This window comes from Crinia signifera, chromosome 5 (genome assembly GCF_055691185.1).
Source record: "Crinia signifera chromosome 5, ASM5569118v1, whole genome shotgun sequence".
Lineage (NCBI taxonomy): Eukaryota > Metazoa > Chordata > Amphibia > Anura > Myobatrachidae > Crinia > Crinia signifera.
The window spans coordinates 127,022,626-127,046,167 of NC_139221.1; the positions used below are offsets into that span (position 1 = coordinate 127,022,626).

The following is a 23,542-nucleotide window of genomic DNA, read 5'->3' on the forward strand; positions in this document are numbered from 1 at the left end:
TATATTTTGCATATCTAATGCTGGCACTCAATCTGAACTGTTTGCCAGAATAAGGGAAGCATACAGCATTCACCATAAATGATAGTTTTTATTGCTGGGACAGTGCAGAAACATACACATACATTAAAAGCCCCTATCAGATGTTATTACCCTCTGAGTTCCTGGGCAGCAGGATCACTTGTGATACGCCGTATATGCTCCTTTTGCATATAATGCATCATATGCAATGCCATTTACTGCCACAGGATTAGACAAATCCTTGTGGCAGATATGGTGATCTCTCTGTGCAGATGGAATCCGGGGTTAAAACACAAATTGATTTTGCACTTTTCACACAAATTATCGGCCAGATGAGTTGAAATCATGTGAAACTGTCAAATAGTATAAGTATATGTTTTCCTTAAGATGTATAACTTGAGCCTATCCAGATAAGTAGTTACTCATTTTTGCATGACAAGCCATGACCAGTTGGAGGTCCTTTAAGACTGGTGTTGAAAATGTCTTCCTTCAGTGATTTAATTAAATGGACACTGTATTACTAGTGAGGACTTTGGCACCCCACTGCTGGCTTCAATTTCATCATTTTTAAGCGGAAGCAATCGCCACTGCATATGGTAAAGTGCAATTACCAACTCATAACATCCCATATTTTTTTAATGCTCCCAAAAGTTTCACCTGATAGAGGCCTACCTCCTAGAACAGGTATTCCCAACCACGGTCCTTTAAGGCACACCAACAGTGCAGGTTTTGTAGATATCCAGGCTTCAGCACAGGTGACTGATACCCCTTTGAGACATTCTACCCGGGATTTTGGCCAGGTTTAACCAGGATTTTCAACCTAGGTCACTCCCGGGATTTTAGTAACAGACCCCCTTTCACACTACACCTCAAATCCAGGAAAAACCTGGGTATACCCCTTTCACACATAAGCCAGGCTTTTCAAGCATTTCAGTGTTTCATCATTAAAATGGGACACGCTCCGGCAGTATAAAAAAAAGCAACATCACATGTTTAAAACTGAAAAACCCGGGTAAACCCATTCAGACATAAGTCGGGTATTATACCTGGGAGTTAAATACCTGGTCAATTGCAGGTGCTCAGTATCCGGGAGTGAAATCCCGGGTATACCCTTTCAGACATACGCTAGTCCCGGGTTTGGGCGCATTTATGTGAAAAAACCCGGGATTTTCGCATATGTCTGAAAGGGATATTAGTTAGTATCTGAGGGATTCTGATTAAACCATCTGTGCTGAAGCCTGGATATCACTAAAGGTGCCCATACACTAGTAAAATTTATCTTCCGATCTGGCTGGTTGGAACAAAAACATGGTTATGGATGAGTGACAGTTTGTCAGTTTTCCAGCATTTCCAAGCAAATGGTCAACTGTAATTTTCTCTCATCCATAACCAGGTTTTTGTTCCAACCAGCTAGATCTGCAGATAAATCTGCATGTGTATGGCCACCTTAAAACCTGCACTGTTGGTGTGCCTTGAGGACTGTGGTTGGGACTTCATAAACTGTGGGAGATACGGTCATTAGGTTGACAAGCATCGAGTCAACCACTGAAGGTCAACAGGACTTAAGTTGACACCTGAAATAGGTCAACATAGCTAAGGTCTACAGGCCGACTAGGCCGATTTGGCCATAGGTCAAACACACGGCTTAGTCAAAATTGCCTTGCCTACACTCTCTATCCTGCTGGGCGATAGCGACACCGTGGATCTCTATTGTCCGCAGCGTACACATTCTCGCTAACTTGCAGGGCAATTTTGACGATCTAGTAAAAAATGACCTGGCCAGATCTAATCGTGTACATGGCTTAAGAATTTGACAATGTATAAAAAGTCGAATGCTGAAGGTCAGAAGGTAGAGCACAGGAAAATGTCCTTTCTTTCCCTATCTGACCAGCACTATGATATTGACTAACATGGATTATCTAGAATGGAGGTCAGTTTTTGTGTATTCATCCAACAAATGTCACATCTGTCTGGAACACCAAACAGGTCACTGCTTTAAACCATAGGAAAAAAAAGTTTATTCTGATATTGGAACAATAGAACAGAAGTACCAAACAGTCCATACATTAAATAGCATTAGTTATTTGCATAAAGTAAAAAAAAAATTTTTAAATGCCCAATTACCCTGAAATCTGGTAATAGAGGCAAATGCTGTGAAGTTGGGTCTTAATACCCAATCACCTTCCACATGTTTATATGCCAGCAGTCCATTGGAGTATAATGTCCTGTGTGCTGGTTTCCAGTAACCATGGCTGCTGTAGGGCCAGCCCAAGCAGCCATACTCATCCTCTGAGACAGGGCTATTTAAAACTTTTCAGGAAAGGATTCCATCTCTTCCTTGATCCTCTTCTCGATCAGTAGCATAAGCTGGCTGTCATTGCTTGGGATGTTGATGCTAGCAAACACTTGTTTCTTAGTTTTCATGGCTTGAAGTTATAAAGAAAAACAAACATCATTTGTTTCTGAAGAAAGGCAAAAATTAGATACACACTTATTGTGCCTGCCTCTGCAGGCATCCTACGGGCAATAACATACAGCCAAGTTATACAGAAGTGTGAGTTACTACAGAAAACTAGACGTTGGTACTAATATGGACATCTTGAATTTAAAAGAGTTACTTCTGAAAATAAGTTAAGACTTGAAAGTAAAACCACTGACAGTGACCGAGTGAAGACAATTTTGTCTACACTGGGTATTTCTGGATCTATTGGGGCAGTACGGATGGTGTAATGGTTAGCATTACTACCTCACAGCGCTGAGGTCATGGGTTCGATTCCCACCATGGCTCTAACTGTGCAGAGTTTGTATATTCTCCCCATGCTTGCGTGGGTTTCCTTACTGGCAGACTAATTGGCTCCCAACAAAATTAACCCTAGAATGTCTGTGTGCGTGTATATGTGGTAGGGAATATAGATTGTAAGCTCCACTGGGGCAGGGACTGATGTGAATGTTTAAATATTCTCTGTAAAGCGCTGCGGAATATGTGTGCGCTATATAAGAAACTGTTAATAAATAAAATATTCTATACTCAACCCAGGGAGCTGTGGTCTTGGAAAACTTGATGATGACTTTTCTATATGTGCTCTGGCAAAGGTCTCTATTGCTTGGGCATTGATTGCCCCTGAGGGACCGGAGGCTCCAGCTTGGTTGTCATTGATTAACCTTATTGTTCAACATGAATAATATGTAGCTGTTACTCGTAAGGCGGAATCCAGATTTCATTGTAAATGGGGCCATTGGCTTGAGTCTAGATATTCTGAGTCACCAGTAAGGGATGCCAATTAGTAAGCTATGTACCCTGTTTAACATTTCAAATGCTTCTTTAGGTGAATGTAATGTTTATTCGGTACTTGTTTCCTAGCAGGGCATCCAGTAGGCTAAATGCTTACTGGGCTATGCTCTGTAGTGAAATCGCACACGTAATAGTAGCATGCGATGTTCATCTAAAGTGCACAAGAGTGCTTATACAATGAAATATCGAATCCGATCCCAGTTCACCAAATGCGATGCGATATTTCATTGTACAAGCACCCACGAGATGGGTGTTTACAATTGTAATCACCTATGCCATCGTTTTGCGTCACCCCCAGTATCAACGCCGCCCCGAAACGTCGGGAGCCCTGGGAGGGGTGGCGGAACGCGTCCTCTGACCTTTTCATACCCCCACTATCCACGTCAGCGTGGAGTTGATTTTATATAGTGTGGCGAGCGCACGCAGAATACATGTAAAGTAATCCGCATTCGCTAGCCACGCTTTGGGCTCCAGGGCTCACCACACTATATAAAATCAACTCCACGCTGACGTGGATAGTGGGGGTATGAAAAGGTCGGAGGATGCGCTCTGCCGCCGCTCGCCACGCTTCTGGGTGGCATTGATACTGGTGGGGTTTTAGGAACAGATTCTACTCTCCATCTATGGGAATCATGGAATCCCAAGGGAGAGTTGCACCCTGCACATTATCCTCCCCCCCATGATCCCACCCGGCGCCAGATCCAAGGACCTGCAAAGCTAAAAAAAAACGCATTAAAAGTACTTACCAAACAGACACGATGCTCCAGATCTACTGACTGCTCCTTCCACACTGCTCCTGGTCACGTGCAGCTTCTGTTTTGGTGCCTCTGGAGTTTTGACTGAAAGGGGGCGTGAAATCGCATTGCACAGCAAAAATGTACCATGCGATGCGATTTCACTACGTTTGCATACTAAGAAATCTGGGTGCCCTGCTAGGAAACAAGTACCAATTTTTTTTCTCTCACTCACTTTCCTTTCTCCTCTCCTGGCTGGTCGATTCAGTACTTTCTCGGTTTCTTCTCCACATTTTTCTCTCCTTTTGTTTCTGATCAATACCGGAGTTCTATTTGGCTACTACATTTAATATATTACTTAATATTCGATTTATTTATGATGCCTGTGAGCATTCACCTTTTTTGATTTGCACCTTTTTTCTCTTCATGGTTGTTTTGTTATGTTATTAGTATATAATTAATAAACTAATAAAAATTGCCCGCCTCATTCCTATTAAGGTAGTATATCGGATACAGCAGCTTGGAGTTGCTTGACAGCACCTTACTAGATTGATTGAGGAGAGCATCTCCAGATCACAGAAGAAACTGGGGGGGGGGGGGGGGGGGGGAAGAGAAAGTACACAAAGAGATTGAATGATGTTGACAACACTAAAATATAGCAGTAATTAATACAGACCTAGCCTCTGTGCAAAAGAAGTTGAAGTGGTGTCAGATTTGTCACCAAGAATCAATGTAGACAATGGTACAGAGTCCTGGAATGAACAAGCAAAAAAAAAAAAGTGAATGATCGTGTAAAAAAAAAAAAAAAAGCCTTGTACGAGCACATTTTCTTTTTCAAAAGGACTTCAAATGAGTCAATAAATCATAAGGAAGAGAACATAGTGATCCACAACAAACGTGATATTAAATCCCGCCCTTATTGGCTAATGATCTGCCAGTGAGGGATGCTGGTTGAACTTGGACCATTTTTAAAGGGGAAACCACAAGGCAAAACCAAGCCTTGTAAAGGACTGCCTCTTTACAAAAACATCCGAGTTTGGCCGGCATCCTGCTGAACTTGTGACACAACATTTTTTTGAAATTGACATCTGCCATAAGGATTATATGTGAACAATAATTTAATTGCAAACTAAATCCCTTTACTGCAGTCAGGTTATCAAAATATATATTCAAATAATCATTATAATTCTGGTTTTAACCCTTTGAGTGGCAAGGGAATTTGTCAAAATTGGTTAGAAAATTGCCAAGCAAAACTTTTCTATTAAACCCCTTTGAGTTCCAACATTACTGTGAAAGATCCTAAAAATATCTGTTAAATGCCATCATCGCTCACGGTGACTGTTTGGTGCAATATTTAACTAAACTTGTCAGTGATGCAGGCATTTTTAGCAGATATTTTGAGGCTCTCACAGCAATGTTGGCACTGAAAGGGTTAATATTGCTTTATAATTAAAAAAATGAATATCTGTGTGGTGTTGGCAAGTGCGTTGCAACAGCTATGGTGGAAACCACATGACTATCAGAAGAGAGGTGAAGACAGGTGTAGGAGAACCTCATTAAAGACCAGATGTATCAAGATTCAGAAAGTGATCAAATGAGTGATAAACAGCCAGCCTATCAGCTCCTACCTGCAATGTTACAGGCTGGGTTTGAAAAATGACAGATAGGAGCTGGTTGTTTATCACTCATTTGATCACTTTCTGAAGCTTGATACATCTGGCACTAAGGAGATTGAGGAGTAAAATAAAGCCAAAATACTATTTGAGAACTATTGCAGTAGTAAAAATATGTTAATAGTATGTCTAGGGCTCTACTAGATTTTGACTGTCTGTAAATACCCTATTTGTTGTATCACTGTCTCCTTTGTAAAGCGCAACAGAATATGCTGCGTTATATAAGAAACGTAATAAATAATACTGTATTTATTTTTGGAAAATTCAGTAGATGGCAACAAAGACCAAACAATTCACTAATCCATAGTTTCCCAAACTCTGAAATTACAGTTCAGGTATTAAGGATATCCATGTTGGGGCATAGGTTAATTAATAAGTATTGCAGTCAATTTGACTCAACCACTTGGACTCAAGCATGTAGTCTTAAAAGCAGGATTGTAATGGTAGAGTTTTAGAAACGGAAATAATCTATTCTATGCCTGGCCAATATGATGTAAATGCAGCAAGCCAAACCGAGAGGACAACTTGGAGATCTAGAAGGGAGGTTTGAGATGTATCCACAGGCGCATCTGTTTTACATCAGCAATTATGGTCTTATATTTCCATTGGGGTTTTTGTATATTTCGATATACTTTTTATAAATTTAAATGATCGTTGAATACATTTAAGACACTAAATCTGTTTACAGTCTACTTCAGGGAGTCCCAACTACCCCCAACGGTTCATGTTTTGTGGATCTCTTATCATGCACAGGAGAGGTCATCCACAGTATTTGGCAGTACTAATCCCACCAGTTTGCGTCAATCCACAAAACATGACCTATTGAGAATACTTGAGGGTTGGAGTTGAGAACCACATGGGTAATCTTTATAACAGGACTAGCGTGTAGCGCTATTTATTTATTTTTTTAAGCACGAATATTTTTTGCTTTATCAATACGCATAATTACGGAATACATAGGAATGACTGGTGGTGAGGATGCCAGCACACCGAAGGAGGAAATCCCGATGACACAGTTAAGCATATTTGCCTTAACCCTGCCAGCCATGGTCCATCAGCATCCTTCTTCACAGCAACAGGGGACAGCGATGTACTGCAAGCATTAGGCTGGCCTGCGATGACCGGCACTGGGCAGAGGCGTCCTAACTGCCCAAATTGGCGCTTTACCAGGAGCCTCGTTCCCTGGACCGCACACCGCCTGGTAGGTTAGCGCCAGCCAGGGACCATGAAACAAGGTGTGCAGTACACACAGGCCCCTAAGTCCAGGGGGTCCACACCACACATGCTGCACCCATTTTTTAAGACTTATCCCTCCGAAGTCTTGCAGTGACAGCAGAAATCATGGCTTTTTTCCCCATTATTCATGTGAGGCATATGCCTAGGGGTGCCACCTTCTGTGGGCAGCACAGAAGGGTACCACCCTCCACACACTGAAGCCTCTGAAGAGGTTGTAGGTGGCTAATTGCATGCACAAGGTGTGGGAGAGGTTAGGGATAACTGCCTATTTGCCTTCTGCTGGGAGGCTACAGCTTCAGGATTAAGCTGGGTACACATATGTACAATTTCATTTTTCTTGCGACCGTTCGTTCGACCGAATACACGTTCGACCGTCCAAAACATACGACCGTTCTGCGCGTACATATATGTACAATTTTACTTGCGACGTCCGATGTACTCCCGTCCAAACAATCGCAAGAAGAAGTATGAGAGACCCTGTAACCCTTTGCCTGCTGTTTTAACTAATGTGTGTTTAATGCCTCACTGCCCAACACTTTAGAGGCATCACTTTAAGACATTAATCAATGTTGAAGTTTTAATAGTGTGTTATGGTGCCCTGCAAAGAGCTTCCAGCACACTCTATTAAAACTTCAACATTGATTAATGTCTTAAAGTGATGCCTCTAAAGTGTTGGGCAGTGAGGCATTAAACACACATTAGTTAAAACAGCAGGCAAAGGGTTACAGGGTCTCTCATAATGCAGCATACCACCGTGCTTTGTCAAACTGTCAAGCATATCGATCGAACATGCGTACACACTTCACTTTTGTTCCGATATGGAGCCGTCCTGTCGGATGAAATATTAAGCAGCAAAGAACCTTCGACCGACCGACCCTGGACGGCCAAGAGCGTTTTTGGCCGTTTATCGATCGCACAGCAGCAATTGGGACAGCGTACACACCTATACAATCGAACGGCCGTTTGCCCCCAGATTGGAAGAACGGCCCAACGATTGTATATATGTGTACCTAGCTTTAGGGGACAGAGCCTGAGCCAAAAGGGACACTATAATGATTACAAAACCAGCTCTGCTTAAAGCTAGGTACACATATATACAATCGTCGGGCCGTTCTTCCAATCTGGGGGCAAACGGCCGTTCGATTGTATAGGTGTGTACGCTGTCCCAATTGCTGCTGTGCGATCGATAAACGGCCAAAAACGCTCTTGGCCGTCCAGGGTCGGTCGGTCGAAGGTTCTTTGCTGCTTAATATTTCATCCGACAGGACGGCTCCATATCGGAACAAAAGTGAAGTGTGTATGCATGTTCGATCGATATGCTTGACAGTTTGACAAAGCACGGTGGTATGCTGCATTATGAGAGACCCTGTAACCCTTTGCCTGCTGTTTTAACTAATGTGTGTTTAATGCCTCACTGCCCAACACTTTAGAGGCATCACTTTAAGACATTAATCAATGTTGAAGTTTTAATAGAGTGTGCTGGAAGCTCTTTGCAGGGCACCATAACACACTATTAAAACTTCAACATTGATTAATGTCTTAAAGTGATGCCTCTAAAGTGTTGGGCAGTGAGGCATTAAACACACATTAGTTAAAACAGCAGGCAAAGGGTTACAGGGTCTCTCATACTTCTTCTTGCGATTGTTTGGACGGGAGTACATCGGACGTCGCAAGTAAAATTGTACATATGTGTACGCGCAGAACGGTCGTATGTTTTGGACGGTCGAACGTGTATTCGGTCGAACGAACGGTCGCAAGAAAAATGAAATTGTACATATGTGTACCCAGCTTAACAGTCATCACTGTGGAGGTCAAAGGCATGTAAGTTGGGGAATTCAGTAAGAACCTGTATCTTTGCCACTACTCAGAGCATCACTAACACATGTTTACTTATCCTGTATCCCATGTGTTGTTTCTCGATAACAGGACATTTTTATCCTCCAAAAAAGTATTGGTGTGGCAGAAATCAAGGGATCATGTGCCATCAAAGGGAGTATGGGGTAGGAGATTATTTTAGTGCCCACTTATTACTATATGAAAGAAACGTATTTCCCTTAATGTGTGCATCATACGTACACAATAGGCCCTTTTGGTTCAGTGTTCTTATGTTTGGCATTGTCAATAGTTAGACTGACCTATTTATACAGAGAGATTGTTACACCAATGTTTGTTTGTTAGTGGAATATCCCCCTTTGTCTACAAAGCAGATACTGATTGGTAAGTATTGCCCCCTTCCCTGTACAGCTTAAAGCCCAGAGGGAAGGGCGATCCTGATGACATGGTTTCCCCCACAAGGCGGTGCTGAAGGATAACTCTTCCTTAGCCCAGAGGTTGCCCCAGTATGGGGCTGTTATGCGGTCACCTATTAGTCACTAATAAATAACATGCAGGAACAGGGGATCCAATCAGAGTCTGTCCTGGCGATGTGTAAACACAAGGGACTGCAGGTTGTACCCAGGTGTCACCCGCTAAGACATTTGATGTTTCAATCTCCTATGTATCTTTGTCAAGAATCATCTGTAAGAAACACTGGTTCACATCATAGACCCCATAAAACACTGGTGACCCAGGCCTGGATCCCTCTATATAGCAGTGCGGGATGTATAGGTAAACCCACTAACTTCTAATTAGGTACTGGAAGTAGTAGAATAGACATGGTTTGACTTTTTTAGATATATCAAAAAACATTATACTGTATGCTATGTATAGCAATTACAGACATCTAATAAAAGTTAGCTCATCAGATCACATACACACAGGTAGAAACGCTTGTCGTCTGTAACAGAAATCATATGCATTCCAAAATGTGGAACTCATTGCTTCAGCGTCAGGCTGGTAATGGATAATACACTGTGCTCAAGTGCGTGCTAGTGCATAGCAATAGGTCAGCCAAAGCCGGTAATCAAAGTTCTACCTTTGAGGATGAAGATTGGGAACCCTTCACCTATACCATTTAGAGCAGTGGTTCCCAACCTGGGGTACTAGTACTCCTGGGGGTACTCTGCAGACCAGTTGGGGGTACTTGAAAATAATATTGGTAATGGCGGACGATGAAAAGGTCTTTTGATGGCTGAAGACCCATTGCCATGGAGACAAACCATGTTGTGTCATATGCCTGACCAGCAATCCACTGGGAGCTTCCCATGCTGCCCTCAGACATCAGCAGTCATCTGCCCAACACTGACAAAGGTGGAGGAAGGAGCGGCATTAATCCTACCGGTGTTAGGGGGAATCCTGGAGATAATACACAACCAGTGTCTAGACACAGAAGGGCATGATTCCTAGCTGTATACTACTCCTTAATATAAGGACATGCATAGGATAAGTACTGTCCATATTTCAAAATGAGAGGAGGGGGTACTTATTAATGAAAAGCCTAATCAAGGGGTACGGGAGAGAAAAAAGGTTGGGAACCACTGATTTAGAGGATGCAATGTGAGCCAATATGTATTCACCCTCTGGACCCTATAGCCGGTATTCAATTAGCTGAAGTAATTTACAACAACTAATTGATTTACGGGGGGGGGGGGGGGGGGGGTAATCAATTAGCCCTCATACCTCAAGCACCTAAAGCATGATCTCCAACAAGCAGTCCTAAAACCAGTGGCGTGTGCCTAGGGTGTGCCAACTTTTGGCAGCAGCACAGCATGCTTGAAGTGCAGCAGAGGTTGGGGATAACAGTTTATAGCCCTGATGGCTAACCTTGACACTCCAGCTGTTGTTGAACTACACATCCCAGCATGCTCTGCATCATATTTAGCATGGGCAAATAGCAAAACTTTGCAAACAGAGCATGCTGGGATGTGTAGTTCAACAACAGCTGGAGGGTCAAGGGTTTATATGCTGTCTGCTGGGAGATTTCAGCTTCAGTACCAGGGGGCAGAGACTGAGCCAAATGTAACACTCTGCTGATAGCTCTGCGGCTATTTCTAACAGCCATGTTTACTGATGCTAAAGGCATTTGTTAAAGGGGTGCATCAGTAATATTTTGCCTACAGGCAGCTTGACTTGTAAATTCACCTTTGCGTCAGAGGTGGGAAGTCGGCTGGAGGAGGCTGCACAGCTACTATAAACATAGGTTAAACTAGATGGACGCAAATCTTTATTCAGCCTCACCTACTATGTAACTAGGAAAGGCCATCGACGATTAGAAATTATCGATTGTTTATGTCCGATGTCGAATAGTTTTGACATTGATGGGGGGAGAACCAGATGGTTTACCACCATCGATGTCAAGCTTAAACGAATAGTTTCGTTTTTGCTTTTTACCCAAGGAGCCGGGAAAGGAGCATAGCTCCGCCCCTGGCATCCCAAATCTCCGCCCCCGTACTTTGATTGGCCCAGAGGCCAATCAAAGAAAATGGATGACCATCGATATGTAAAAACATTGATGGTCATCCATTGGATAGTTATGCACTATCGATGGTCAGTTGCGCTTTTGCCATCGATGGTAACAGCAACGATGGCCATCCCTACTGCACACGGGCCTCTTCCTTTCTTAAAACGCCCCATCACCATTTACACAAATTAATTAACAGATTAAGTCTATACAAGAGGGATCTGCAAATATTAAGCATCAACAAAATTTAGGAAAGAGGGGCTGCCATTTCCGACAGCAGCTGCAGCCCCCATAGGTTTGTATGGTGTGTGCGCAGTGGCGTTCCAGAACTTTAAGATGATAACCACTTCACAAAACTTACCTGCACAGAATAATGGAGGGGCCACTTTGCAGACAGGTTTTTGTGAATTAAATCATAAAATTACTATGTACAGCATCAATATGATGTGATATACAGTGTTTTCTACAGGTAGCCACGTCTTGTTATATATGAAAAGATTATATGGTTTACAAAAGCAGTCCCCTCAGATGCCTATGGGGACTGCTGAAATGGACAATTTAACTCCAGTAGTTAACCCCATCTTAACTAACAATATAACTAGCCTATGGGCTAAAATATCACAAGTTCATTCCAAAAGCAATCATGTGGAACTCTGTGAACCCGTACTTGCATATGTGTAGTCTGTTGGCCTTGCATGCGCATTAGGTCAGTACCTGGAAGTTAAGTGATAACATAAGCTGCCACTTTACTTACTGCAGCTGTGTCCCTGCAAGAGACACTTACAGGCCTAGGTCTGGTGGAAAATTGGTAAAAACAAGGACAGGACTTAACTCCGGGAATGGCAGACTAGACAGGTCCCATTCATCAAACTGCCATTCTGGAGCTTGTAGAGTCCGCCCAGGGGGTGCCTGTGACACCTGTCACGAGGGAGAAATTATGGTTTGGGGACAGAGGATTGACCAGGTTTAGGTTGACTATACCATAGTCAACAGGATCTAGTTAGATGTCTAATTTTGACTGTGTTTAGACAGATAGTGACACTAGATTGTCTTTGTCTTATTTTGATGTCGATTGTCTTATTTTGATGTCGAATGTCAGAAGGGACCCCATGGACACTGTATATATGCAGTGTCCACTTGCCATACTTTGGCCAGTATTGTAATGAAAACTCTACACCCGCTTGGATAGTAACTTATGAACAAAGTAGATCGGCAAAAAAACACAAACAGCTTGTTTCGACCTTAAAACCTTACTGTATGGTACCGTACGGTGAGGCTGTAATCCAGGCATTCCCAACTAAGGTCCTCAAGGCACACCAACAGTGCAGGTTTTAGTGATATCCAGGCTTCAGCACAGATGGTTTAATCAGAATCCCTCAATTACTCATTAAGTCACCTGTGTTCAAGCCTGGATATCTACAAAACCTGCACTGTTGGTGTGCCTTGAGGACCATGGTTGGGAAAGCCTGCTGTAATCTATCCTTCTCCCAGGTGACAGCTGTCATATACAAATCCCCCAGACTGGACGCTACAAGCTCCAAAAAGTATGATGAATCGAGTGTGGGTTGTTAGGTCTACACCAACTAGGTTGACAATCATTGGGTCGACATGTGTCTAGGTCAACAGGACATTAAGTCGACACAAGCATTAGGTTGAAAGTCAAAAGTTTGACATGGGGCTTTTCACTTTTTTTACCCTGATGTCAATAGAGTCGACATGGACACAGTTTGCAGTGCATCGCATCCCCTTGCTTCGCTCACTGTTTCAGGCATGGTGCCTCGCTACGCTCCGCACACTATTTTATTCTCCCACCACACCCTAGTGCAGGCATCCCCAACCACGGTCCTCAAGGCACACCAACAGTGCAGTTTTTCTAGATATCCAGGCTTGAGCACAGGTGACTTAATTAGTATCTCAGGGATTCTGATTAAATCATCTGTGCTGAAGCCTGGATATCATTAAAACCTGCACTGTTGGTGTGCCTTGAGGACCGTGGTTGGGAATGCCTGCCCTAGTGGATGGTAGGGCATGAAGTACCGCCTGTCAGCACATGTTGCCTCAAAAAACAGTGAAAAAACCCATATAGACCTTTTGACGGTCAACCTAGCCCATGTCAACCTAATGCTTGTGTCGACCTAATGACCTGTCAACCTAGACCCATGTCGACCCAATGCTTGTCAACCTAGTTCGTGTAGACCTAATGACCGTATCCTGATGAATGGAGCCTGGCTGGCTTACCGGTGTCGAGTCCGGTTCTGGTTTGTCTTGATATGATATGGTAGTCAGTCCTCTATGCAAAACTATCCAACGTAATAAGTACCCAGAACCTCGTAGTTCGGATTCCACGAAGCAGCAAAAAATTATCATATAAGCCGTGCAGTGTGCACTGTATGTCACTATAGATGAGAGGGACACTCACAAATCTGCTGCACATGGCTACGGCCAGATTGCACAGACTGGCTGAGGGACCGACCCACAGGAAGAAGCAGTCTTCCAGGCCCATCACATGAAAGTGGATGAGTCTATCGCAGATCTTCTCGCTGAAGTTGTGCACGCTGATGGGGCGATGTGCGGACTCCATGGTTTGCACTTTGCAGCGCGCACACCCACCTGGCTGCAAAGTGTGTGTGCCCGGCACTCCACTTCCGCTGACGTCATTATACGGTCGCCAACCCCGCCTACATTGAGCTATGTGCGGCCATATTGCACTCGGGTAAAAGACACGATAACAAACTTCTTGCCCGAAGTAAACAAGGATGCTGGGGAAAAAAAACTAGTGTCTCCGTAATCTGCGTGCTGTTCCTCCTGTAGCGTGAGTGACACCATGGCGGGATAGCGGTGATCTGATGCTACTCTATGCCCCGCAGCGACAGGAAAGGGAACGGCGGTTATAGTAACGTGTCTGCTGGTGACAGCGCCCCTCGCAGGTGACAGAGCCACATATAGGCCTCGTCTCTGTCTTCTGCGGGTCACTATGGGAGTGGGGAGGGCGATGGGAGCTGCAGGTCAGTGTGGCAGTGGGGAGGGCGATCGGGGCTGCAGGTTTGTGTGGGAGGAATAGGTGGGCGATGAACGATAACGTATATATATTGTCCAATGTGTACAGTCAATATTCTTAATGGTGCATCAATGACTTCCTCTGTCGTCTGTACATGGGACTATGTAAAAACCGGACCGGACTAGACTCCGGACCGCCGGACAGGACATCAAAATCTGCTGTCCGGTGCTTATAGGATCCGGTCCGGGGGGTGTCCTGTTGGGGGTTGTTTTGTCCGGGGGGGTCCCTGTGATAGCTATCATCAGGGACATTGGGAAGGGGAGTTTACAGCCTCCCCGTTGCTACATGCCCGGACCATACAGGGAGACATTATTCTACCCCTCCTCCTCTACCTGGTGACAGGTGTCACAGGCAGAACCCCCAGACAGGACACCCCCGGACAGGACACCCCCCGGACCGGACGCTACAAGCTCCAAAATGCAGAGTTTGATGTCTGGTCCGGGGGTTTTGTCCTGGTCCGGTTTTAATCCATACCCTCTGTACATGCAGATCAATATGACAATATCGTCAGCAACTTCATGTACAGAGTGGGAGGTGGGTGACGTCATTGACCGATATTGTGTATTGCAAGATGGTACGCTACACTAGATCTAAACTACAAACTGGAACCCCAGGCGAGAAAAAGTGTACTCTCTTGTGGTTCTGGGATAGAGGATTGACCATGTTTAGATCGACCACAAGTTGCCAGTGTCTAGTTAGATGCCTAAACTTGTTTGTCCTCATTTAGATAGATAGTGACGCTATATTGATGCAAGTGAAGGATCCTCGGGATCGTGGTCAACACAAGTTTTTTGTATTTTTTTTAATGCAGAATGTCCGAGGGCCCCGTGGGCACAGTCTCCACTCGCCATGCTTGTTAGATTATAACCTAACTTTATGTCCACTTGGATAGTAAATTAGGAACCAAGTGGAAGGCACCAAGAAAAACATCTATCACTGTCTATCTAGATGACTAAGTTTAAGCATCTAACTAGACACCGTCGACCATGGTATTTTGGACCTAAATGTGGTTGATTCACTGTCCGGAAATGCTCTCTTACATGGGAAGTCTTATGAGATAGATTCATGAAAAGTTATTGTTTATTGTGTTTGTGAAAACCTAGTTGAGCCAACAAGAAATAGTATTGAAAAAAAAAAAAAAGACAAAGTCACAGCATAGATCTATTTTCTATACAATACTATACAAGTCGCATTATATATAATGCTTGAGTACTGTAAGACTGTAGCGTTGGGTGTCTTTGCCTGCAACCTTTCCATTTAAATGTGCCATATTTACAAAACAGAATAGGACACCCCATGAGTTTCTGCTGATTAAACCCTTCAGTGGCACTCCTGAGAATTTTCCAGGTTTTGCTCCAGTGCGCAGACTGGCAAACCCAGAAAATTCTCGGGAGTGCCACTGCCTGCGCTCCCTTCGTCCTGGCAGCGCAGCTGAGCTGAGTGCCGCACTCAGCTTCAGGCCATCAGCAGCTGCTTGGCTCCTGCTACCCAGCCCTGCCTCCTTCCCCCCTGCTGTGTGCGACGTGACCTTGTAACGTCACGCCGCACACAGCCGGGGGCCGGGCAGCGGCTGATAGACTCTTCAGCAGCGCTGCCTTGACCCGGGGTCACAGTGGTGGGGGTGTTTTTAGGGAGCTCTCCCCAGAAAAAAACTCACCCAGTGGGGAGCTCTCCCTAAAAAATACCCCACCACGGAAGGGGTTAAATTGATATGTAGCGTGCCTATATTCAGTGTGTGACTGCAAAAGAAATGGAATGTTAGTGCTTTCCTGGAAAAAACTGTAATGTATCATTTCATACCTAGATACAGACATGATTGCTCACAGAATATAGGCATGCTGCATATCCTTTTTTGTTGTTGTTGCTTTTTGGTATTGTCCCTCTTGCATGAAGGTGTCTGATTTACAGCTTTTACTTACAGCTATACTCTGTAATGAAAACTATATTTTTCAGAACCACCACAAAACTCTTCCACTTTACAGATATTGGGTGATGTGGCAAGAATGAAACTTGTATAAATATATTTATGACCACTTCATTATACACACAGGACATAAAACAGATATGGCTGCATTTCATATTTCCATTGGCTGCCCTTGGATTCTTGATGTCCTTGTTAAATATGGCCAGGGGATTGTACCACAAAAACCTGTCGTTTCCCAGGTGATAGAGGTAATTATTTTGTATTTACAGCATCAAAATATTATAATCAGTGTTGGATGTGTTGGCAAATCTGATCAGCTGGTGATGCCAATGTAATGTTTGTGTGTGCAATATTTGTCCATTCTCCCACAATGGGGAGTATTCAATGCATTTTTTCACGATGTGCAGTGAATCCTGTTTAGGATTCGCTGCACATTCGCAGGGTTCCGGAGGGCTGCAGCGTTGGGTGCCAGCCCTCTCTGTCACCCTATTCAACGCCACAGGGGCTCGCTGCCCCTGATAGCGAATTTTAACCGCCGCAGGGAGCTGGGGGAAGGTGGCAGGCACGGAGATGTAATGCTTGCACTGCTCCCCGTGCATATGTAATGAGGCCAGGCCCCCTGCTGGTGAATGTGTCAAAAAAAAAAATGTAAATATATATTTATGTGCTTCAAACACATGAATAAAAATAGCATGCCCCTTCACAGAAAAAAAAATTCTGACTTTATTTTTTTTTTACACCAAAAAAAAAAAAACCTTTATTTTAAAAGATCACTTTCCAGTTCACTTTAAAAAGATGTCGAATGCAAAACAGTGAATCATGGCGAAAATCATGCTGAAAGCAGTTCTCCATCCTAGCATTGAATACACTCTCGAATCCCAGTGAAAACCCCATTGAAATACACAGTGAATTGCAGCGAGCATGAAACAGAGAACTGGCCGACATTCACTCTTCGCTTTCGGTGAACATTGAATAGGGTGAATCAGATTTTCAGTGAAAAAGATTCACCGCAAGGAGTGAAAACAGCCCAATTCGCCGAAAAAAAGGTGAATCGGGAGCATTGAATACTGCCCAAATGCCTGGGAGACTCCTGTATCCTTCCACAGATCAACTTAAACAAGTGAATCCCTCCAGTTTGTCTGGCCAGCATTATTCTTCCTTAATAAAAGTTGAACTGCATAACGATATAGGCCCTTATTCTGATTGACGCGGACTTTACCGCATTCTTACGGATCGCGTCTTTTCGCCGTCTGCGCATGCGTGGAGAACGCAACGCGCATGTGCCACGCCTAGACTCCGTACCAGTTCGGCAAAATCCCGTCCAAAACTGTTGGCCGCAATCAGTCGGGAAATATGGGCGTATTATGGGCGTCATGCGGAATGGCACATGGGCGTAGTTTCAAAGTGGGCAAAACGGGGCGGAAACATGGGCGGACACGGGGGAGTACACTTATGTTGGGGGGCGTACATTCGGAAACCACTCCGAATGCACGCGATCAAAAAGGGCAGAAATGTGCGGTGTCCACAAGTGTACTATTGCTTTGCGTACACCACTCGTTCATGCGGTAGGCGAACGTACGCCTAATGACTACAACCATTAACACCTGAACCCAATAGAATCTACTCCTTTACTCATTACTCACTAATAGGACGCTTGTCAGTGCTTTAATTGAAACCATTGCACTTCAATTGCTGTAAGGGTTAATGTGTGCAATGCATGTGTTAGGCATGCTTGTAAGGATATATTGGAATCTAATTGATTCCAATTCCAAATAAGCAGTTTTTTATGAGGATAGGTAATTGAATAAGTGGGTCATGTGATGTATAGCAGAAGATACTTCATAGTGGGTTGTTTGGCGTAAATACTCCGCTTACGTGCGGTAGCACCGCTTGGCTCCCGTTCGGATGCGGTATTCCCGAGCATACTCTGTAATACTCTGTAATACCGTGCCGAATCTGAGTGTTTCTCCCGCACACGCATGGTTTGTATGTCGTCCGTAAACACGCCCTGTTCTTAAAGAGTGAGTCCGTCCGAATGCGGAGGACACGTGGGCGTTTCTACGGACGATGGCCGCACGCGGCAAAACACCGTGGCGTGCGGACCGCACCGTAAGAATGCGGGAATATCCGCACCGATCAGAATAAGGGCCATAGTGCCACAAATTCCATTGCTCTTTACAAATGGAAGCAACAGTGGCAAACAAAACTGGTTAATAACAGACAGACATAGAGGTAGGCTGGCCTCTCACACACCGTATACCCCTTTTCCACCTACAACCTGAGTCTGACCTTGGTAACTGAATACTGGTTTCATGTGGCTTGAAACCTTGTTCACACTGCAGGCTGAACCCGGGTTAGTGACATGATCTTCAAGCTCCATTGAGAGCCAATCTCCATAGGGTTTTATTGGGAGCCACGTCATTTGTTTACACTGCGCCCTTTCCAGGCTCTGACCCTGTTAGCGACCTACGTCGGATTCTCGGGTAACTGGTTCCTGGCTCTTTTTCAGAAGTATAATTGTTTTTGATGGAGAAATGAGTGCTTACTCGGCAGTGATTCAGGACCGCTTGCTTAGCAGTGGTCGTTGTCTGCTTAATGCCGCCCAGCCTAACGCCCATGCCCCCCCTCCCCTGCTGACTCCCCTCAGTAACATGCTAGGGGATGTTATCGAACACATCCCCTCGCATCTGAAAGGGAGGCTGCCAGCCATCTGATTATTTCTCTCTTCCCCTTTACAAATTGTATTTCTGTCGTAGTCCGTGGAAGAGGGGGCAGGCACTGATGTCATGTGACATCAGTGACCAGCCCCTGGCAGGCATTGGCCTGCCTGCGTTCCCCTGCAGCCACCCTTTGCCCACCCCCCTCCTGCCCCGCAGTGAATGGCCCGGCAAGTGTGTAACTCGCCAAAGCCATTCGCAGCCAGGGCTTGCACAAACACCGACCATCGGGCTGGGGCCGAATTCGGATTACTACAAACTATCACGAATCAGCCCCTTGCTTCCTTAGTCAGCACAAGTCTTTTATTTTATTTAAAAAAATAAAAAAACACCCTGGCATCAGTTAATTACTTCACCCAATTCTGATTGCCTCCTGCCTTCTATAAACATTATTAGAAAATATTAATAAAAAGAAAGCATAAAGGCCCTTATTCTGGTCGGTGCGGATATATCCGCGTGCGTTCGGGCCGCCGATGTTTTGTGTCTGCGCATGTGCAGAGGCGTCTCTGCGCATGTGTGAGCGGGGCGTACGGCCAAATCCCGCATGATATGTGAACACTCCGAACAGGGGGTGGAGAGGGGCGTGAAGGGCTGTTTGGGCTCATTACCATATGTTTACACCCCGCGTTTCATGGGCGTTCCCATGCAAACGCTGGGCGTACGTATGGTAATGCGGCCGTGACGCACGTGTAGGGGGCGGACATATGACATCGCCGAGATCCCGGCTTTTGCACAGAAAAATGTCCGTGTGGTCTGAGGTTGCGGGAGCTGGTGGAGCACTCGGTCCTGCAACCATCGAATGATGGGGGAGGTTCCCTTAGATGGAGGAGGCGTATTCCGTGAAAAATACACGTGCGGTCCGTTCGGCCAGCTTCTTACCGCGTACGGACGGAGTTGGCGATCCGTATGGAAGGCGGGGTTTCGCACGCACGGTCCTGGCCGCATAATCTGATCCAGCCGCACCGATCAGAATAAGGGCCAAAGTATTTTTAATTAAAAAAATGTCATATTCTTAAAAATACACCTCTAAATGAAGCCAGACAGAATTAGTCTAAAACACCGTCATAGGAATCAGACCATACTGCCTGAGGAAGCCACTGACCATTAGTATAGACAGAGAACCCCATCTTTATTATTCGTGCACACCAGCTGATCTTGACCTAGAACACTGGGGCGCTTTGCAATGCCATCTCCTTAGCCTAATCAATGCATATCCAAAAGGAGAAAGCAGTAAACCAGAGAGTTCAAATGATCCTGTGGCCATGAGGAATTGTTTTATATATTTATCCTGGAAAATTGTGATAAAACCATCTTAACCCGTTTGAGTGTCAAGTAAATTTGTCAAAATAGATGTGAAAATTACCAAGCAAACATTTTTATTCATCTTAGTGACATGTAATTCTATAGGAAATATCTTTTTTTAACAGAAGATTTTTTTTATTTGAATTTATATAATAAATGTCAGTGACACTGGCATTTTTTGTGGATATTTTGAACATCTCTCACAGAGATGTTGGCACTCAAAGGGTTAAAATCATAACAAGAATCCCATATAGTGATAATAATTTCCATGCATGGAAAGAAAACTCTAATAATAGTAATTAACTGAGATTTGTTTGCACTTTTTGCATCTTTCATATTGCTGCTATATGAACAACCCTAGTTTTGGAAACTGGAGCAAATTTTTTTTTTAAAAAGGTACTGATTACAGCCTAGTGTCATATTCTAGCAATTCAAATCGGTTCTGTTTATTCATGTTTGCATTTGCAGTATTTATGTGGGATTTTCCTTCTCCTGTCAGTTTGTGAAGACGCCAGACCTGTCTGCAGAAGGACCCCTGTATCCAGAAGTTGTGGTGCTCATATCGGATCAGAAGTATTACATTAGAGCAGTCCTCACCAGGGAGGCCCAGGAAACATTAGAAAGGTCTATACACTTACAGATCTGTACCCAATATAGGCAAACAAAATGTATCCATGCTTTATTCTTTGGAGCCTATCTCCTACCTTATCTCCACTTTGCATTCCTTCCAGCCATCATTTCATAACTTCATGCTCCTGTGGCTGCTATGACTACAGGGTTGGCAACCTTCCTCTTGTCTCTTTTATAGTTTATATATACAGTTGTAGTGCACCTAATTCAGCCGGGGGCTGGTGATAGAATCGCCAGCCCCCGCCATCCACCAGAAAGGGGCGTGCTGCTCAGGAGACGCTCTCGCTCCCTGTTCCGACTGAGCTCTCTGTCGCTTTCCCGTCACTCCCTGCTGGTCCCCGCCATCCCCCATAACCCTGAAGCAGAGACGGGCAGGGTTTCCACTCCCCGTCACCGAGTGACTGGGACGTGCATGTGTGTGTGTGTGTGTCTCCTGTAGCCCTCCTGTCCTCACAAACTGTGGTTGGGACAGCCTATTTGTCTAATTTCCACCTGATACAAGTTTTTTGTTTTTTTGTTTGGGTGTATGTAATGTAGATGCTATAGTCCAGGATGTAGGATGACACACACAGCAGTGCTGGCACTGGTCCCAATCAGCTGTATCTATTGTTTTCTTATTACAGGGAAAATGAACACTTCACAGTTGCTGATCTCAAGAACAATCTTATCATTTTGAAAAAATTCTCTGTGTGTTTTTCAGCAGTTGAAGAGCTTGTAAGTATTTATCTAAAATGTATTCATTATGTGTTGTCATTTTTGTAAATGAAAATCGTTTTAAATGGCTATAATATACATAGAGACAGTTAAAGCTGCAATGGCTCCCCCTGCACTACCTTACTGCACAATTATAAGTCACATGTGGTGTGGATCTGCAGAGTCGCTAATAATTCATAATAGGGATATCCTGGGAAACGAACTTGGTGATAAGCCTCCCTGCATTTTACTCATTCAGATCCCAGGGGTCCCTTTTAATGCTCATTTTACATCAAGCTCATTTCCTGGGTTATTGGCGTTTCAACATGGCTCGGGCATCTTCTAAATTACCTTGGTCCAAAGTCACATCAATTCACCCCAGGAAATGTTGCGGGTTTAACATTGGTGTGACCCGTGTTCAAGAACAGTATAAATGGGTAACTCTGGTCATACAACCCATTTACATCCATGGAGGCGAGTCCATGTCTCCCGAACGCAGCATCCTGCGGTCAGTCGAGAGGGTGGGAGAGGGCACATGCAGCCTCCGATGCTGTACTTTGTAGACAGCAGCAGTGATAGTGAGAAGGTGAATGGATGCCCGTGTGCAGTGTCCATTCACCTCATAGACTGAGGCTGGGGTCAGCCGGGCAGCTTTCACGAGTGCTGGGCTTGCCCCTAGCATGACATAGGCGCCATGGGGGTCCCAGCCAGCAGATTTCCCGGAGCTTGGAGATGAGATGACGTCATCTCCAAGCACAGGCATTAAAGACACTACACCAGTATTCCGTGTGAACGGTGCCGACCTCGGAATATTGCGGGTGCAGTATAAATGCTGTCAGATTGGGTATTTTGGTATAAAAGCAGTATGAGTCCTCCTGTTACGATCCCTGACTGTGGGTGGGGCTCTACATGGCAGGGTCTGATAAATGCGGGCAGAAGCTGAAAGCTGCCTCCCGCATTTATCGTGAGGCAGTGGCCTCCCCCGTGCAGTCAATGCTTCAGTTCTACTGCTTCTGTCTAAGGGAAATGCCTGCTAGCTCAAGCAGAAGACAGCTGCTTCTGGGCTGCATTTTTAATCCTCACAGACCTAGCAAAGACTGTGTCACCCAAGTGTATCTTGTGGAAATTGGGGAACAGTGATCTGACATTGGGATTTATGATTTTCTGCAGTGTCTAACGCCAGTCTATGATTGCTGACTAATGCGGTAGATGACTCACTTGTACACAACAGGGGTGGGGAGGTAGGATCACTTTAGGGTAGAGATGAGCAAGGAGATAAGGAGATGGGATAAATTAGAGCATTCAGGTGAAAATGAAGTGGGTTGATGATTTTGTTGCAGGGGAAACAATATTTGCCTGTATGCAGTATATTATCCATATGAAAATAAATTTAGACTTCTCAATATGTCTTATTATTCTAGAAGAACTGTGAATTTTACCTAATTGTCCAGCATTTTAGTATGATGGCCATGGAGACAAATTCAGTGGACGCATTGAACTGGTGAGTGACGATACTGCTTACCCACCAATAATGCATTATTGTATTGCTCTTGCACAGTTGCATGCAAGATAACAATAAGATAGGGGTAACTTACTAACAAGGGGGTTATAACTCAAAGCAATAAAAGGAGAGTGTATGGCATAGTTCATTGTTCTTGTACAATTAAGGGAGCTATCCATTTTTCCCAAAGCAGTTTTTGGGACGTTTAAAACTGGATTTTTTGACCAATGGTCATTATTGTCATTATAAACAAAAAGTTGTCTGTTGTTTCAGTAACATGGATCCAGGAGTGAGGAAGATCATGAAGGAACTATGGCAGTAAGTAAGAAAACATGACACCCCGGTTCCCAACACTTTTGAACTATTGGCAATTAGTTTGCCTAAATCTAGTGAATGAAACGAAAGGTTTCTATTGGCCATATACG

The 23,542-nt window shown here is 44.3% G+C and overlaps 2 protein-coding genes across 7 annotated transcripts in view; one reads left to right on the forward strand and one right to left on the reverse strand.

The window, feature by feature from the left end:
• Positions 1-55: 55 nt before the first annotated feature.
• On the reverse strand, positions 56-13,951 carry PSMG4 (proteasome assembly chaperone 4). Its single transcript, XM_083188018.1, has 3 exons — positions 13,712-13,951; positions 4,721-4,796; positions 56-2,444 (listed from the first exon to the last, which is right to left on the reverse strand). The coding sequence occupies exons 1-3, from the start codon at positions 13,871-13,873 to the stop codon at positions 2,323-2,325; spliced, it is 360 nt and encodes a 119-aa protein (XP_083044144.1). The 5' UTR covers positions 13,874-13,951; the 3' UTR covers positions 56-2,322.
• Positions 13,952-13,995: 44 nt separating this feature from the next.
• Positions 13,996-23,542, forward strand: part of LOC146080571 (uncharacterized) — a 31,906-nt gene continuing 22,359 nt past the window's right edge. The window contains exons 1-6 of one of the 6 annotated variants that reach the window (XM_083188013.1): positions 13,996-14,219; positions 16,401-16,522; positions 20,793-20,917; positions 21,547-21,637; positions 23,038-23,117; positions 23,391-23,435. In XM_083188013.1, the coding sequence (XP_083044139.1) occupies positions 16,415-16,522; positions 20,793-20,917; positions 21,547-21,637; positions 23,038-23,117; positions 23,391-23,435 (449 nt within the window). In that variant the 5' untranslated portion in view covers positions 13,996-14,219; positions 16,401-16,414. Of the gene's footprint in view, positions 14,220-14,245; positions 14,298-16,400; positions 16,523-20,792; positions 20,918-21,546; positions 21,638-23,037; positions 23,118-23,390; positions 23,436-23,542 lie in introns of those variants that run through there. The other 5 variants (XM_083188014.1, XM_083188016.1, XM_083188015.1 and 2 more) reach the window with 5 other exon arrangements.